This window comes from Haemaphysalis longicornis, unplaced genomic scaffold (genome assembly GCF_048455015.1).
Source record: "Haemaphysalis longicornis isolate Haplotype H1 unplaced genomic scaffold, Haemaphysalis longicornis Haplotype H1 scaffold_1, whole genome shotgun sequence".
Taxonomy (NCBI): Eukaryota; Metazoa; Arthropoda; class Arachnida; order Ixodida; family Ixodidae; genus Haemaphysalis; species Haemaphysalis longicornis.
Window position 1 is genome coordinate 263,822,159 of NW_027526203.1, and position 18,934 is coordinate 263,841,092.

General features: G+C 47.5%; 1 protein-coding gene across 2 annotated transcripts in view; it reads right to left on the reverse strand.

Annotated features, from left to right (window-relative positions):
• LOC144145248 (phosphatidylinositol 3,4,5-trisphosphate 3-phosphatase and dual-specificity protein phosphatase PTEN-like) overlaps window positions 1-18,934 on the reverse strand; it is a 113,125-nt gene that overhangs the window by 43,656 nt on the left and 50,535 nt on the right. Inside the window, exons 10-11 of one of the 2 annotated variants that reach the window (XM_077676789.1) lie at window positions 15,505-15,662; window positions 11,006-11,086 (exon numbers count right to left, since the gene is read on the reverse strand). In XM_077676789.1, the coding sequence (XP_077532915.1) occupies window positions 11,006-11,086; window positions 15,505-15,662 (239 nt within the window). The remainder of the gene's footprint in view (window positions 1-11,005; window positions 11,087-15,504; window positions 15,663-18,934) is intronic. The other variant, XM_077676798.1, reaches the window with a different exon arrangement.

The following is an 18,934-nucleotide window of genomic DNA, read 5'->3' on the forward strand; positions in this document are numbered from 1 at the left end:
CCAACGACATCTCAAATCCCTTAGACTTTTCTAAAAGTTTGACGACCTAACTGGAGTTGTTGTACACGCGGGTATAAACATTTGTGCGAATTTTGCCTCACTCGCTATGTGAACCAAAATTAGCCTTGCTTGTGGTAACAAATACATCCACACAAACATCGGCAGTCGTCTTCGTGAAGTGCGAAAGCTAACAAAACTGCTCCTCTTATAAACAATAAACTTGATTTTTTTTTCCAATTCCCGAATGAAGTATTTACTTTTGTAGAGCACTAGATTTAGTTTACTTGAAAGTAAAATGTTTTCAACAGCACGTCTCTTGTGAAAGTAGAAAGCAGCGATAGGTACGTCACTTTTTTCGTGTTTTAGTGCATCATTTAGCTGTGGAAGCTGGCTAATAGTTATAGATCCCTTTTATAATTCGATTCCTGACGTGCAGCGAGGCGAAAAATACTGGGCTGATATTCACGAAGCTGTCAGCACATAATGTATAGTAAAAATAGTGATTGATCTCCGCCCGCGTGCGGTTTATTCCCTTCAAAGACAGCGATGTGACAGCCGAGGCACCGGCTAACCAAAGCTGCTTTTCGATATCATACGAGCAACTAGCTTTGTAAATCAGGGCCCGCTTTTTTACTCACAATGCCAAGGATTGCTGCAACGGCAGATTCTGATAGAAAAATAACTGTCGTACGGTGTACTTCATTCCCGTTGATAGCAAAGCGATGTCAGAATTATCTACAATTAACTTCATTATCCTGGGCAAACGTTAGTGGGAATTCTTCCGTGGAAATAGCAGTGCCAAACGCGATGCTACCACGCGCATTTGAAGCGCAACCGCTTCCGTTCCCTCACGTACGTCACGTCCGGCCGCCGGTAATGGCCACCTTTTCTATTCAGTTTTGGTTCAGAAAACGCCAATGTCGTGAGCAGTTTGCATCGCTCGCGTTCATGTTTGAAACGCAGTATTTTGCATTTCGCACTCTTTTTATCTGTACTATTAGGCGACATTATTTTTATATTGTCGAAAATTTGAGTTCAGTTGGCCTTTAACGGTGGGAGCAAACAAAAGCAACGAGTGCTGTAAAACAAGCCAAGGGCCGCATGCTACAGCAACAAAATGAGCAGAATCTGTTTGCATCTGCAAATACAGCATACACACTCGTGCAACAGCTGCAGTTAACTTTTCCTTCTTTTCATTTATATTCAAAAATTTAAAGGGCTCCTGAAAAACGTTCTGAACAGGGTAAATAAACTTCCTCATACATGAGGGTGTGTGCTTTAGCCCATGTGAGCCAAGTATCCCTTTTTCCTGAAACGCAGGAAGCTCACAATTCCGCTTATTTCGAACCCCTGCCATCTTCAGCGGTGTTTAAATCTGACAAAACGGAGATCTCAGCTGATAGTCAGCTCCTTTCAAGCATTTCCCATAACACACAAGCACCACCCTTGCATTATCTGCTCTCCATTGGCGCCGACTTTTTTTCTTAATTCGTACAGCCTGCAGAGCCCGCTTCTGCTCTACAGTCAAACCCGACTATATTGAACTCTTTTACAATGCATTATCCTTTATATCGAACTACTTCTGGACACAGTACATTTACAATGAGAATATACCGTATTTACTCGCATAATCCTCGCACTTTTTTTTTCGGAAAAGTCAATGCGAAGATAGGGGTGCGAGAATTATGCGGGGAAAAAAAAATCCGGTGCACTTTGCCTTCTGCCAGTCCTGCTAAATGTAGCGGTCGTTTTTTGTATATGTAAGCTCAGTGTTGCCAACAGCAGCTATTTCTTTTTATTTTATTATTTACAACGTAAACAGTCTCCCGTCGATCAGCGATCATGAAATTGCCGCCTTTGCTTTCTGGCGCACGCCCTATCTCGTCGTCGTCATGTGCGTGCCCTACTCCAGTAACGCACGTTGAAGTCGGTGATGCCAAAGTGCCTGCCTGCGGCGCGGTTGCCGTGTTCGATCGCGTACTCTATCGCTTTCAATCTGAAAGCGGCAGTGTAGCTGGCGTTCTTCCCCATGGCGAAGCGGCACCAAGCACAAAACAAAGAGATCGGCACCAAGCACAAAAGAAAGAGATCAAAAAGTTCTCAAAATGGCAGCGAGCTATCCACCACTGACGCGAGTGACTCACTGACTGCTGCTGCTCAACGACGGGACCACGACGGCGACACGACGACACGACAGCGGGCTGCGCGAACGCCGTCTAGTTTGCGCACAAGCGAAACCGGCTCAAGGACAGTGTGAGTAGCGTGTTAGGGCGCCTGTTAGGGAGTAGCCGTGCAGGTTGTTAGGGCGCCTGGATGGCCTTGGATACACAGCGCTCTCCGCCGAACGGAGAGGCGGCGGGGGAGGGCGCGCGTTGGAGAGCACGTGCACCATGCGGATTTCGCGAGCAGGCAACTTTCGCCGCTGCAAAGTTGGGGGTGCGAGGATTACGCAAGTGCGAGGATTACGCGAGTAAATACGGCATAGCAAAAACTACACTTATTTCAACAAAAATACTAGCGGCAACCGATATATCGGACGCGCAATGCCTAAGAAGAGCCTCTCCCCCAAGTTGGCTTTCCCTCGGGGCGGAGAAAAAATTCCGCCGGCACACCTGTCAAAGTGGTCTAGCTCGGCCACTCATGGGCAGCGGGTGGCTCTTTCCCCTCCCTAACCTCGCTCTCCAGATTGTGACTGCGCCATCGCGCCGTGTAGGGCAAGCCGTTGACACCCCCCTTGCAAAAAAAAATGAGCCGGCCCGCCCGCCGTGCTTTTTTTTGTTGTTCGTTGTGTTTGCGTCGTTCGCGCTTTGTGGCCTTTTCAGAAGGGTAGCTGTGGTGGCAGCGCTAGTGTCACTAAAGAGAAGTGTATTTACTGGCTCTAGCTAACGCGAAGCTGCCAAATTTCTCTTTCACCGTGAAGCTGGCAATCATAAATCGGAATCGAACTTGGTGAGAAGTCAGACATCCCCGTCAGGCATGAGATTCCCGAGAGCACTCTGTCGAAGTAGGTTCTGGGCGAGTGTTACTAAAGAAACCGCCCGAAATTGCTACAACTCTGCGGGCTTGTGCGTGCCAGTGATGACTGAAAATCATGAGTGCAATGAAGCCACCGCTAGTGTTGCCAACGTGTGGAACGGGCTGTCGGAATTTCCGGACGCCGTTGGCAGATCAACGGTCGACGAGTTTGAGAGTGTGGATGATGGTGTCGCGACCACGGGAGAGTTTGAAAAACCACGTTGCTGAGCGCAAGTGAAAGCGAGCACAACGAGGAAAGCAACAACTATCCTTTGCCCACAACCTCCGAAGTTAAGGGTGCACTCGCACTAGTCCGACACTTCTTCGCAAATGTGAAAAGGTTGCGGCCTCAGCTCCTCCGGCCCTTTAGACAGTGTGGAGAAGTGCGTACTGTCTTGGGCAGCAAGGTTGTTCAAGCAGAAGATGATACAGGACTATTTCGTGCGAAAGTAAGGCAGTTTCATCAATAAAGTGTTTTATAAATGCTATGTGCTTTTATGACATCCAATTCATTAGCATTAGCTTCCTTATATCGAATTATGCCATATATAAAACTGATAGGTGTTTTTTTGCAAGTTCGATATAACCGGGTTTGACTGTATCAATGTTAATCCTTTGTTTAGGGGTATCTTATTGTACATCTTGTCACTAGAATAGGAATGCCCTTTGTGGATGGAAATTGTGTAGGCTGTCAGAGTTAACTCCCTTCGAAAGTCACAGTGGCGAAAATCCTCACCATCAAATGTCTCACACACGTACTAAATAGCAATCTGGCACTAGCTTGAATGCCACTCACTCAGTCGCCCGTGTCATGATGGGAATTACGAGTCAAGTACAGATTTCTATTTGCTTTGTAAATGGCTTGGCTGGGAACGTTTTAGCACATGTAAATACATGCAAAATGCAGCAAAATTGATGATAAAAGTGTTGATTTACACAGGTAGGAAACGAAGACATGCCATAGCAATGAGGAAGGGAGAAAATTTATCATCTCCAATTATCTACGATTCTGACAGGCGAAGCCAGCTGTTACATAATATTTTTAACTTTTGCAGCACCCCTTGAAGAAGCGTTCTGATCATCATTATGGCTTTTAAAAGGATAGATTATGAGAACGGCATATAAAAGTTGTACACGCATGAAAAAACAACTGCACCATGGTCAACAAACAGCTAACCAACACGTAGTTTGTAATGCCAGACAAGGTGTGCTGTGGTTGACTGTGGTGAAAATGTTTTGTCGTACGTATACAACATTTACGGACTGTCATAATTTTTTCTTTTAAAACAACCATGATTATCAAAATGTATCTCTGTGAAATATTGCGAAAATTAGAAGTATTTTGTAACAGCTGACTTGGCCCGTCGGAATTAGCATGTGATTGTAGATGACAGAAAATTTTCACATAAGCCTCCTACTACAAAGACAAACAAGCCAAAATGGAAGAAAACGCCCCTCATTTCACTTCCTCATTGCCACGACATGTTCCTATTTTTCCCCATGTCAACAAACACTTTAAAACCAACTGTGCTGCACTTTGTGTTTTCCCATCCTACTGAAACGAACTTTTGTCGTGAATTTTGCTGCACTTTCCGCGCTTTCACGTTTGCTTAAAAGTTACGAGCAAAACCAATTAAGAACCAAATGGAAATGTACTCTACCCATAATTCCCACTGTGACCCATAGTTGCAGTGTCAGTTACCTCTAAAATATAGTATATCTTCTAAGAAACTCTACGGTCCTAACATTTCAATGTGCAGTGGGAGTACCGAAACGTTTGGTGCAACCGACTTTCCTCCACTCCCTAATTGTGCTTCCCCAAATGTGAAGAAGTACTAAATTACACAGACAGATACGCAAAAACACGAGCACCTTGCTACTAACAGGCGATTGTGCTTTTACTCTGCATGCCCGCAACACACTTTAAAAAATTGAAGCATTGACTCTGCCGATGGATGTACCAATTGCTAGACATATCAGACGACATTCGAGTAAAGCACAGGACCATCGCAATTCAACCCAAGCCATCAGCATAGCATATGGTTTTTGTTCTCTAAGACATCCTGTTGAAATTGCTCGCATGCAAGGCAATGTTGACTGCAACTTGCAAACTCCGCCCTTGAGGATTTTAAAACTTTGTTGTGAGCACAACAGATGGCGCCACTCTATACCAAGGAGCTTCAGCGAAACATCTGTGACGGATGTGCAAGATCAGGGGCCGAATTCCCTAAAACGACGGGGCGTCGCTTTGAAACGACGGGGTAGCGCCATGCAAATGCATGTGTTCTGGGGTTGGGGCCGCCGCTTTGGGGTGTTTATCACAGGGACTGCGCCGCAGAAAAGCAGTGTGGCAAGGGCGCGAAGTGACACCCACTGCCCCCCGTCGTTTCGCTCGTAGCTTCGCGCCCTTGCCACACTGCTTTTCTGCGGCGCAGTCCCTGTGATAAACACCCTAAAGCGGCGGCCCCAACCCCAGAACACATGCATTTGCATGGCGCTACACCGTCGTTTCAAAGCGACGCCCGTTTTTTAGAGAATTCGGCCCCAGGCCAGCCGTCATCCCCAGCCAGCTAGCCCCAAACGACACAAGAGGAAGGACAAGTAACAAGTGCTCTCCCGATGTGCAGTCACTCATTTAACACTGACTGCACAGTGTTAATTTCAGCACATCACAGTTCTGCACAAAACTGTGATGTGCAGAAGCCCATTAGCTCTGTAGTGTTGGCGGAAGATACTTCGGGACCTGTTTATGGTGAACACCAGGAAACCTATATGCAAAAAAAAAGAACTACTTTTTTTGTTGTTCAATATGCCTTCTTGCCAAAGTAGCCTTTAATACAACCAAACTTACTCACGGCAGACAAAAAAAAAATGTAGCCCCCTTTTTAGCGTAAAAGAAGTTATCACTTATTCACATCTTTCTCCCCTAAATACATGAGGATGTCTGTGCATATTAAGTCACCGTCTGCCCTATTGAGGTTGAGATTCCTGACATTTCAACGCTTTGCTCTGCTGCCTTTAAAGACGATCCCCAAGACGATCACCACGATCCAAGAATACAGGCAACCATCCATACGGAGAAACCCCTTTGTGGTTTACTGACGTTTCGACTGAAGGACCAGTCTTCATCGGAGTCATACTCCGATGAAGACTGGTCCTCCAGTCGAAACGTCAGTAAACCACTGTTTTTGAAGTGACATGTCGGCGTGTTATTTAGTGGATGTTTGTTGCCATGAACTTAAAATTCTTCAGAGCTTGTCAGTGACCCAAGAACCAATAGAGAAGTACGAATATGTGGGGATGCAAAAAGTTATAAGCTCCATTCAATTTAGACACTTCACTGAAACACCCGCACTGGTGCCCGGTGCGTTGCACCAAAGCGCTCGATTCGCCACTGCAGAAATGGTGCCTTGCGCCACGTCGCTTGATTGCCCATGGTGCAGCTGCGGTGCTGCCGTGATGCAGAGAACTGCTGCACCTGCTTGGAGGTGGTGCAACAAATCGGTGAATGCGCGCACGTCGTAGTTGGGGCGTTGCGAGTTGGCAAATGGCTACCGGGTAAAAACGCAAGTTGAACTCGAAGACACGTTGCCCAAACTTCACATTGTCACTGGTTCATCCAGCGCAACCGAGATGGTAGTCAACCTCGAATTGTACAGGACGACAGGAGAGTATAATTAGCAGATGACTATGCTTGCACCTCGCTCGATCGTAACACACACGGGGGCCCTTCTGAGGCTGCTGCCGTGTTGCACAGCTCCATGGAACTGCGCCAAGCACCATACCGGCACCGCAGAAATTTCTCTGCACCGGTTCTGTGCATCGGTGCCGAGCACCGCTTCCGAATCAAACTGAGCTATAGTGTGGCACCTGCAGGACAGTAGTAACATTTCTAAAAAAATGTTCTCAACTTGTTACACTGTCGAATACATGGCAGTTCCAAACTCCTTCAAATCATGGCTAGCACACAGGTTACTATTTAAATACATTTCCAAAATAGCCCTCCCCCCTTTCCCATTAAGTTAAAGGCCAAATGCACTCAAAATTTCAACCTCTTGAAAACGCTATTTTCGTATAGTCTGCCTAAAAATACTGCAAGATACAATATATGAGAGTTCAGATACACGTATCCACGGTGCAAACGACCATAAAAAATCGGAGACTTTGAAGCCGAAATTGAGAAGAGCGCGGCCATTGCAGCCAAGATGAAATGACGCTCCTGCCGGCGGGCAAGCGGCTGCACGCGGCTAGCCGGATGGAGTGAACCTGCGCGCAACGCTCCACCCTCGCCACAGCCCTAGGAGAAGCGTTCCCAGTGGAGCTCGACCGGTTCCCCTGGCTGGCCGTAGGAAAAAGCACAGGGCCGGCCGCAGTGTCACTTCCGCTTCGTGGCTGCTTGCGTGATCCGCCGGCAGGTGCAGCGTCGCCTGCGGCGGAGCTATTTTAGGTGCATCTAATTACTTAACAGTGCATTTCCCGGGGCTACCAGTCATGTCCCAGTCGGTTTGGTGGTACGTTCAAACTAAATTTGGCCGAGGTAAAATTTGAGTGCAGTTGGCCTTTAAGGGTATGGCACTGAGTGGATGTAGCCATAATACAATTAAACCTCGATCTAACGAACTTCAATGTAACGAAACCCTCGATGTAACGAACCACGGAATTTTTTGTAACTTCAAGTGTATGCACACCATGTACTTTCACCCTCTGTGTAACGAAGTCCCGTTTGCCGGAATTTCAATGTAACAAAGTTTCATGGAGAACTAGGCACGAAATTTAAGTTGTAGAAGTAGATTTTGGAAGACGCAAGCGCCGAAATGGGGTGCCAATAAAACGCGAACGGCGACACGGGTCGCCCAACGCCGTGGATGCAGCCAGCCACGGAGTCTTTGACTAAGCCCCTTGCCTACAAACTGCGTGGCGTGCATACACGGCTCGCGCACTGTTTCTGTTTCTGTCGGAGCTTAATCGTCTACAGCTTAATCGGCATCAGCGTGAACTGCACGGAGCGTTTTCTCCCCGCAAAAACGCAAAATGAGCCCCGCAAGCCACAGGCGCGCTGACGCAGCCGCGGAGACCACCCGCACGATGCGGGTAACTCCAGCGGCCGCTTCTAACCGCTCGCTGAAACACAACTCGAGGGGCAAATGAGAGGGGCATGCGAGAAAAAAAGCGGATAACGTGGGCGAAATTTTCATCGTAAAACATGACACGCGCCGCTTACGAAAGCACCCATCAAATATCCTCCGCGGTGGTGAGCCTAATCGCCTCTGGCGTTGCCACCGCCGCCGCATGCCGCCGCTTTGCACTTCGTTCCGAGTTTGCTCATGCTTGTTGGGTTTCATCATCCCAGCAAGCATTTGTGAATCTTTATGAGCTTTGCACGCACGTTTTTTTCACACCAGCATCCGCGATTGCGTGCCGGCGGCGGGAAGTGACTCGCGTTGCACGCGGCAGTGGGAGGAGCCTGACCAGTTTCGCCATGGTTTCGCCAATGGGGAGGCGTGCACCCTATGGCGGCAGCTTCGAAGCGCTCGGGGATGCCGGCTGGCTAGGCGATAAGGCTTACCGTCGCGGAGGATATTTGATGGGCGCTCTCGTAAGCGGCACGTATGACGTTTTACAGTGAAAATTTCGCTCACGTTATCCGCTTTTTTTTCTCGCATGCCCCTCTCGTTTGCCCCTCGAGTTGCGTTTCAGCGAGCAGTTAGAAGCGGTCGCTGGAGCTACCCTCATCGTGCGAGTGGTCTCGGCGGCTGCGTCAGCGCGCCTGTGGCTTGCGGGGCGCGTTTTTGCGGGAAGAAAACGCTCCATGCGGTTGCCGCTAATGCTCGCGTAGACGATTAAGCACCAATAGAAACAGAAACAGTGCGCCTGCCGTGTATGCGCGCTACATTTTCTTTTTCTGGAAACACTTAACGGGATGAACACTTCATTATAACCGCGAATTTCAATGTAGTGAAATTTCAACGTAACGAAGTAAATTACGAATTTTACCTACTTCGTTACAACGAGGTTTAACTGTATATGTCCATACGCTGACTCAAAGTTCAAATTTGATATGCTTGAAGTGTTTAAAAAGTAATAAATAAAACCCTCCATTGCATTCTGCAATTCTATTTCAAGGATGTATTGGGCTTAGTTCCTCCTGGGCAAGGCACAGTCATTTAAAAAGTTATTTTGAGAAAGCCCATTACGCCTGCCTGCAATCAGCATTATTTTATAGGGCCCTACAGCTCCACTGAACTGCATATTTTGCCCCTACAGCTTAGAAGAAGAAAGGACCAATGGTTGCTGTTTTTTTCCTGTCTCACATTTACTTCTTAGTGGGTCCAGTAATTCTTGGTTGTCACTGCCTACCTCTCTATTGACACCACTGCCTCAAAAAAGGCGATTCCGAACAGGCTCACGGCTTCCCGGGCATATGTGGCATTGACGGGAGGCGCACAATGCTTACTGCCTCCTCAGAGGCCTTAAAGCTTGAGGGGTGGATGCTGGAAGGCTCTGCCAACACCTGAACCAAAAGCACTTGCTTGGTTGTTTGAAACAGCCTGACATGGAACCAGCAAGAATAGTGTCTCCTCCATATCCTCTTTCTCTTAAAAAGGTGAGATGGAGGCCGTGAAGCCAGCGTCAGAGGGAACCAGCATACCTCCCTTGTCCGCTATGGGTGCCACTTGTGTAGTGGCGACCATGGAAGCAGCAATTAAAACTGGACGGGGGAGGTTGAGGCAAGTCAGCAAGGCTGCACTGGGTCGCAGCAGAGACCGTCCACTGCCCTACCTACAGGCAACCATACCTGGCATAATTCCACTCAAAACTCAATCGTTCCTCTTGGCATGGCACCTAGTTATGGCGAGCCTGATTGCAAAGGTCACTAGTCTTGCTCGCCACTGCCTCTACACGTTTTAACAACATGCACAATTGTAAAACCAGCAAAAACTGGCCTGCAATAAGTACACTGCAGCAAACCCACATTTAAGCATTAATATCATGCACCAGTGCTCATAGTGCCTTGTTGTCTTGCAACCATCAAGCACATCAGTCAATTTTTAGAAACAAAAAGCAGCGTGAGAGGTGTCTGTGCACCATACAGGGCATATGTTAGAAACATTGCTTTTTAAAGCAGTAAAGAAAAAAAAAAACGCTCACACTGTGGTACTGTGTTTATCATTAAAAGTGCCATGAAGACAAAATGCAACGCCGTTTAACTTGTAAGAACTAGGCTTCAGTACCTCACTCAGCTCCATTCCAGCCATGTAAGACGTTTTTTTAACCGAGAAAATGCAAGAAGTATTGAAAAACTTTCAAATTTCGCACTACAGTGACGTGTTATGGACAGGAGCGACATCATATGGGCCAGCACTGAAAGCAGTGTGTTAACTGCACGTTAGTATTCAAGTGATGCGATCAAATGGAACTAGAGGCCCCACTACAGTCGTCCAGTCGTGAATTAGTGATGGGTTAGTTTGGCGGCCACCAATCGCACAAACAAGATTCTGTGACGTCATAGAAAAGTTGCCGGAAAGTGGCTAGGGAGTCGCCACTGCCTCGCGTGTTTTCTTTAATAACACATCTCCATTATTCGTTCGAAGTTAGCCATAAAATTGGTACTATTGTTACCGAGGTAAAGCAGTCTTTCCGATAAACCAAACTTATTATTTGTCTTCATGGCCCCTTTAAAGATTTTCGGTTGACATGATGACACTGGCCTCCACTGAATGTTACGATGGTCATCCTCCACCAGCACCCAACCACCACCCGTGCATACATCAAATTTGCATACAGTTAAGGAAACGTGAAGAATGGCACCACCATTTTGGTGACCCCCTTTGAAGAGCAGAGGAGGAAGGAACCCTATTAAAAAGGTAGTGCCCCGTGTCACCAGTTAATCTATTTCCCAGCCCTCACAACCCAGTGTACATGCACAAGTGTAAAACAGTGCCTCCCATGCCCTAACTTACTGCCAGTCATGTCATTAGTTGCGTCTCACCTGTGGTATTTTTTTGTGTTTGCCACTGCCAGCATGTACTGCTTGTAAAGTGATATGGCACTACTTCGTGCTTTTCCCTTTCTAAAAGCAAGAAAAAAAAATGAAAAGGAAAGACATAGTGGGTGCCAATTTACGGAACAGAAAAAGCCATGCCTGGAAAAAGAATGCATGTTTTTCCAGGCAGCAGCAATATATTTCCACAATAATGCCAGCATAAATACACTGATGTTTCAATCAGTAGATCACAAGTTTAACAAGCACATAACCGAATGCCATGCATTGCACACATGAACACAAATTTGTCACATTTGTCAGTGCGTTTTTCTGCAATTTCATATCCATTAAGACAAAGGAAACAGCTCTTTATTATGGAAGCAAGTCCACACAGAAAAATATCAGCAATAAAGTTTCACACTGCATCCACACTGGTGCACTACCAGGCCATATTAAAGCACAAATGCGGGCACTAATCAGCTACAGCAGTGTAGAAGCCTGACTGCACACTGAGACAGGAGTAGGACAGCAAGCACCGCTGCCGATGCAGAAGAAACTGCATGGGGGCACATTTCACATCCCCCACACCGAGGCCGCACTCGCAGCCGCAATGCACCGATTATTGTTCTGATCGGTGCAAGCACTACACGCTGCTGTGTTAGCATGCCGCCACCGAATGGTCGAAAAGGATCATAAGTAGCGTCAGCTTGGAACTTACCAAGAAGCCACATTTCGTGAAACCGCAATTACAGTCGAATCCCGCTACAACGAAATTGACGGGACGTGCGAAAAATTTCGTTGAAGCGAAAATTCGTTGAGGCGAAATCTGCCCCAACACACCACGGAAAGGCCAGAAAAATAGCCCCGTGCGTTTCCGCAACATTGGCAGCATAATACAATGTTTAGAAAAAGGAGTGACGCGCAATAACTCATGTTTATTCGGATAACAAACATACCAATGGTTATCTGATTTTTCACCACCCAAAGAACGCGTTACGGAGGGGGGTGAAGATATGCAAAACGTACAGCTGTACAACAAGGCGTGTCCACCGAGCTGATTACTTGCAGATAGCTGCTAGGCCGTGGGAAGCCCCGCTCTCGCGTGTGGCAGGAGCAGTGCCGTTATCTTATCCTCTGACAGGGCACGGCAGCTACTGACCTTGGCAGGCAAGACGCGCGCGCTTGCATTTAACAGGACCGCGCGCTCGCGACTACGATAGGATGACTAGGCTTCACGACCAAACGCGCAAACATGATTTTCGCTCTTGGCTATGAAGAATGGTAGAAGGAAAACGGCAAGGACAGCTGCTCACAACGCATACATGACGGCACCGCGCCAGCAGCGGAGCACATTCATGCAATTTCAACTGGATACGGATTGGCTGTAGCTCTGGGGCTCCGCCTTGGTAAGGTGGCTAGAATGGGGAGGTGTGAGTACCGCGGCGCCTTCCTTCGGCCGCGCGTGACTCCTTTGCGCGCAGATGACACCAGGGGGAATGTGGCGCTGCCTGTCGAGGCGCGGTAGCCGCAGCCGGCCGCGCCGTCCTGCCCGCGCTCGCCCTGCCCTTGCCGCGGCCAGCTTCGTCGTGCGTTGTGGACCGTCTCGCGTCGTTCTCCCATTCTTGGCGCGATGCAGTTGACAGCAAAGAAGACGGAGCAAGCGGAGAAAACAAGCTAACTCGCGCATTCAGCGTAACACGTTTGCATGCTAAAGCGGCGGCAGAAATTCGCTAGTCAACGGGTGATGTGCCGCAGATTGCCTGCCCAGGGCATTCTGCTGCCCTGACGGCAACTGTTGTACGGTTTTATTGCATTACGAGGATGTACGTTATACTTAAGGTGTGAACCATCAAGGTAATTAGAAGAAACTGAATGCAGTGAAGCCTTACGTGATGTAGGCTGAATTTCACAAATTCTTGTTTTTTTTTAATTCTTCACCTGTAAAAAAATCAAGGGAAGCTTGCATTTACGCGCAGTACTTGAATGGCGAAGCTCTTGTAGGTGGGTATTGCAGGACCCATAGTTAAGTTTCATTATCATTGTTTATTTGCATAGTTGCGGGGCAAGTAATTCGTCGTCATATGCATTGAAGAAGTCGTCTTCTTCCCCGCGAGTAATAGATGCAAAGTCATCCTCAGCATTGCAGACTTCCACTATGCCTTCTCATGCAGCGGTGGCGGGATCTGCAAGTCGTCTCGGGAAGGAGGGGCACACTCCAATCCATTTGTCCAATTATCCATTATGCGGTGGTCCCGTGACCTCTCCCAACAGGGTCTTTTAAGTTTGACATTGCGATAAAGTTTTTATCTATTTTTACATGGGCGGTAGCGCTTCACGACAGCGCTGTTTTTTTTTATTATTATTAAAGCCACCGCGCGTACCGAAGGCGCTCAGTGGTCGCCGCGAGGCACGCGCTCGCGAGGGCTCGGCATTTTCTTTGTATCTTTTTCCTGCAACGGCGAACTTACGGCTTGTACAACAGCTCCGCTGTTAATTCTTTTTATGTTTCCCCTGTAAATATACTTTGTTTCCTCTTCGCCTATAAGTACTTTTTATTTCTTCATCACCTGTTAGTAGTTTGTTTTCCTAGTTTTTTTTCCTACTTCTAACTTCTTTTTGTTTCTTCACTGTAAATATTTTTTTTGTTTCTTCATCTGCAAATAGTTATTCCCCTCTGAATACTTCTTGTTTTCTTTTCACCGGGAAATGATTTTTTTTAGTTTCTTCACCACCTCCAGTGTGCATCTTCTTAACCCTCAAATAAACCGTTTTTTTTTTCATTGTAAATAAACGATTTCATGACGAGACAAGATGTGTTGCTTTAATGTCAACTATAATTTCTGATGTGAACGGGAAAACTGCGTGCGGGCTGCCGATTTGTTACGGCCGGGTAGCAGAAAGCGCTGCAGTGTCCGTTGAGACGTCTTCAGTTAATGACAGTTCGCAGGCTCTACGGTAGTGCCGATCTGGAAGACGGCGGCTGTATTCCGAGGAAGACGAAATGCATGGCGCCCGTGTAGCGGGTGGTGTCAGTGCATATTATACAACCCCAAGCTTTTTTTTTTAATAGAACCACTTCACGTAATGCGCGAACGCTTTTGAAACTGCAATGTGAACTGGGCCCGTAAAACTACATTTCACGGGTGTAATCAAATGGGCTGACAAAAATTTTTTAGTGATAAATATTCGTTCTTTTACTCTTCCAGAAAGCGCACGATACCGCAACGAGTTCGTTTTCACCTTGATGATAGAAATGCAGCCGACGCGATACTGGCGGTGCGCCCATTCCAGCCGCGCGCCTTACCGCGCCCCGCCGCGTCCTACCGCGCCTTGGTCAACAGCGCCGCCCGTGGCATCCGCGCGCTGTGGAGTCACGTTTCCGCCGCTGGTACTCACACCTCCCCATTCTAGCCACCTTAGCCTTGGCGAAGCGGGCCTGCGCCTCGTGTAAAGACGGCCAGCCACATCGCTATCACCATCAAGCAATGGCGTGCGCCTATGAGTTATTTTTTGTTTTGTTTTGGGTGGCGGTGTGGTCGCAACGCGCATTTTCGGTGAAACTAAGCGTCCTGAATGTATAAAAAGTTACAGATAGCTGGCGCTATGCTTATTTTATTGTAAAATAATTGTTCAAACCCAGCCCAAATCATCGAAAATTTCGTTGAAGCGAAAGCAAGCCTGACAAATGGTTCGTTGGGGCGAGGACTTTGTTGCATTGACTTCTATGGCTAGCTGACGGGGAATTGGAAATATTTCGTTGAAGCGGAAATTTCGTTGAAGCGGCGTTCGTTGCAGCGGGGTTCGACTGTAATTCTCATGCAGTACACATGGGCACAGGTTTTCTCGCATGGTCAAAAATGCAGCCTGCCTGGGTGGACTTCCAAACCCACAACTTTTTGGGTGGCATTGCCAACCCTTCAATCACCATTAAAAGGCGGTGGGTCAATCTCACGTTCACAAAAGGCACATGGCAATTCAATGTAATTTTTTCAGCTTACCATAAAAGGCACAAAGTTCCATACAAAACAGCAACCTTTGCACCAACGTTTAGACACCGACAAATACTCACAAAGGGGAGCAACTTCTACAAGCGTACGAGAAAAGTGGGTGTGGCCCATACACACAAGTGCGCACAGCATGCAGTGGGCCTCTTAGTCCTGCCAGTTCTGGAACCCCTATGAGCAGTCTGACAACTTCCATCAGGCACAGAAGTGGGAGGAAAATGACTAGCCACCCCACCAAAAGACATCGCTAGAAGTGCCTGAAAATCGAAAACACTAGGTGTACTATGCCTGCTGTGCCCTAAGTTCGAAATGGGGACCCCAAAATTTGAGAAAACACTAGGTTTATGTGCGTAGAGATATTCAGACAATTTATTCCGCTCAAATTATAAGGACCGGGGAATGCAAATCAGCAACAAGTATTGACTCAGTTTGTTTCTTTTGCTTCCCCCCCATGTTTTCTTGCAAGGCTAGAAGAGCAGCCCGGCCGTGTGCAGCCCTCACCTGGATTCTGTGGCTGCGGCCCCAGCGCCCCCAGCCACACCGTTTGGATGTGCATCGCCCCGCCCGACGCCGCTGCCAGCGCTCCTGCCCCCGCCAACACTGCCGCTGCAGCTCGGAGGAACAAAGAAGGTGTTGAACCAGAACTGGAACATCTTCTCCTGCACGGGGACAAAGGAAGCAGGCGGGTCAGGTATGGACGGCCAAGGCCACAGCACCCATCTCAAATTGCAAGTTCATTTGAATGCCAACCAACACGGGGTTTGGAAAAAAAAAAAAAGAAAAAAAAAATGGGCAGAGGGCGCACTTCAGACCCTTGACAGTAGGGGCATGCCAATTTTCGGACGAATGCAACAGTCAAGCCCCTCTAGAGCGAAAGCCCCTACAAAGAAATATTTTATTAGAAATATTCTACGAATATGAAAATACTTTACGAATAAATATTCTATTATCAATTTATTGAGCATAGCTTTCTCAGTTTCCACCTTTGCTTGAATTATTAATCATTTGTTACATGATTATGTGTTGCTGCTCCCTATGAGAGGCCCTTTACGAGTAGTCTAAATAAATAAATAAAAAGAAATGATAAACCCCAGCCAAGTTTCCATCTATACCATGCATTGTAATTGCCTCTACAAGGAACACGCCTCAATGCAAATGTCTACAAAATGAAGAGTTACTGTAACTTCAAACACCACACATTTCCTTTTTGATATTAGCACATACCAAATGCTATAACAAAAGCATTTGTGCCACACACAGCACAAACCTGCCCTAACAAGCCTCCTTTGAGGATGGAGGGAAAGGAGGAGAATACAGGGGGCCTTTATTTACATGTGAACCACAACTGGGCTTCACGAGGCTGCTTTATTTATGCTGCCACATAATCCAAGCTGGGCCCCCATCCAGTTATTCAGTAAGCCACATTTAGCAACTCATTTAGTAAGCCTATGCTCCGGTACGCACAATCCCCAAGGTTGTTTACCTGTGAAAACCACTACACAGGATTGATGCTTTGGCTACTTTTAAACTCATACTACAAGAAAACCAGCGCAGACAATGGGACGAAGGAAGGGAAACACACAACACGGGGGCTGAACACACACACGCTTCCCTTCCTTTGTCCCATTGTGTGCACTGTTTTTCTTGGAGTTACAATGTACCAACAAGCTCTCCAGCAATTTTAAACTCACTCCAGCTGGCATGTTCCCGTCTCGACACAAGGCTGCCAGAACAATGCACATGCTCCATCTGATTTGACAACAGACTGTCTGGTTTGTTCACAATTGCATCTGCAGTGGGCTCTGCTCCCCATTTGTCCCTTTTTTTAATTTGTGAGCAGGCACACAGAGTCTGTCACAATGAATGTGACAACTCAAGCATTTTACCACTACACTTGTGGCAAGAAATTTTTTAAACTGTCCTGCAGGGGAGAGCAGATGAAAGAAAAAAGAACTTGCTCATGGACAAGCTCCGGTGAGCACAAAACAGGAGAACTCATGCAAAAGTGCCATTTTTCGGTTCCCCAAGTTGCAATCCCTCTAACATAAGATCCTATAAGTAGCCCGTACGATGAAATATTTCCACGGCCTTGAGCATCTCGTTATAACGGCATTTGACTGCAAAACAAATAGAATAGTAAAATTTAAAGAGGCCCTGAAAAAGCTTTTGACGATACATGGGTGTTTGCATTTTGAGGTAGTAAACCAATTTCCTAGGAATCACCTCCTTCAAGAATTTCGTTAAAGCGTTGAGTATTAGTGGAGTTATTGCAAATCAAAACATCACATTTTCACCCGCGCCGCGATTCAACCTCGTTTCGTCCACCTCCTCGCACCGCATGAGTGTGACTGCCCACGATGCCTCACTTCTCGGCATCGTAAGCAGCCACTGTTACGAATCGGCCCGCGCCGCCGTACTTTCCCGCATCACTCCTCGGCTGTGCGGCGAAGCCACTACGTGCGCCTTTCGACCAAGGCGCCACCGTGTCACGTGTCAGTGACTCATACCTTCATGCCTCGACAAGCCGGGCCAGACACCTTGCTTTCAACACGCTTCAAACTCCGGCGGTTGCCAGCGGCACGTCGAGACCCATCCCAAGGACACAGAGGCCCCGCGATCGCAGCGGAGTCGTCCTCTCTCCCCTCTCTCGGACTCAACGTGCGCCGAGGCTACCGACTGCTTACGAACTCTGGAAAGAGCGTTGTGTGTGTCTGTGATTCTCGTGGCATGCGCAAAATGCAGAGGGAAGGCTGTTTTGACCGTTACTGCTTTTGGGTATAAATAGACCCCCGCAAGCACTGTAACCCATTCCTGTTTAAGCAGTGAATCCATGCTGTCACTCTGCTCGGGTCCTGTATTGTAACCTCGCCCGGCGGGGCATTGTTCTGTGGCTTCGGCTCACCTCTCGCTATGAAGTAAACAGTTACGTTACCCTACGGCTTCTGGACTTCTTCACGGCTGCAACAGCGACTGGCCGCTCGCTTTACGCCACGCTACCACACGTATGCCGAAGGCGACGGAGCTCGGTTCGGCGCGGCCCACCCGGTTGCAACACCACGCTCGTGCGGCTCACTTTTCGGTAACGTCTGCAAGAACATCCGGTTGCGTCGTCGTCTGCTACTGCGATATTCTGCACCACAGCCTCGCTGTGGGACGGGGCCGTCTGAATTTCTGCGTTTTGTTTGGGCCATTTTTTATCCTTTTGCTTATGAATCCTGCACTCTGCTCACGACTGGAAAAGCTGATGGAAGAAATGGGGCGAGACATACGCGAGTCCCAAAATCTAAGCAAATGTCTAAAGAATCGCCTCAAAATTTGTTAGAGTGAGCACGTACATGCTTCCCGAACTGATGTCGGTTTATACAGGGGTGAGACAGCCGAAACAGATTTGGGAGCAGTTTCTGGAGCAGCAATATCTTGATTTTGGAGCAGAAGAACCTTAATTTGGAGCAGTTATCGACATTTACCACGTCATCTTACCAGCCTAAAAATGTGTGTGTGTGTGTGCCCGTGCACACACGCACGCACACGTGTGCGCGCGCGTGTGTGTGTGTGTATGGAGGGGGAGGGAGTACACTTTTTAGTCAGTTTAAAATACACACCACACTGCAGGCCTTCGGAAAAACCTTTTCAACAAAGTATAACAAGGTACGAACTTGCACATACCTTCTTGAAAACTTCCTAATTTTATGGAGTTATGCGTACGAAATGTCAAGAACCGTTATAAATATTAAATTAAAAAACGCTGCAATTGTAAGGTGTTTTCATTATCATTGTGACACTGAAATTATTTTTGTAATCTCACGTTGCACGAACGAGTGTACAGTCACGGCAAAAGTGGCACTAAATGTGCCGACGATCTTTGCACCCCACCAGCCCTCCTTTTTAATGCCTGAGGCGCACGTTCACCATGAACGTAATTTTAGTAACA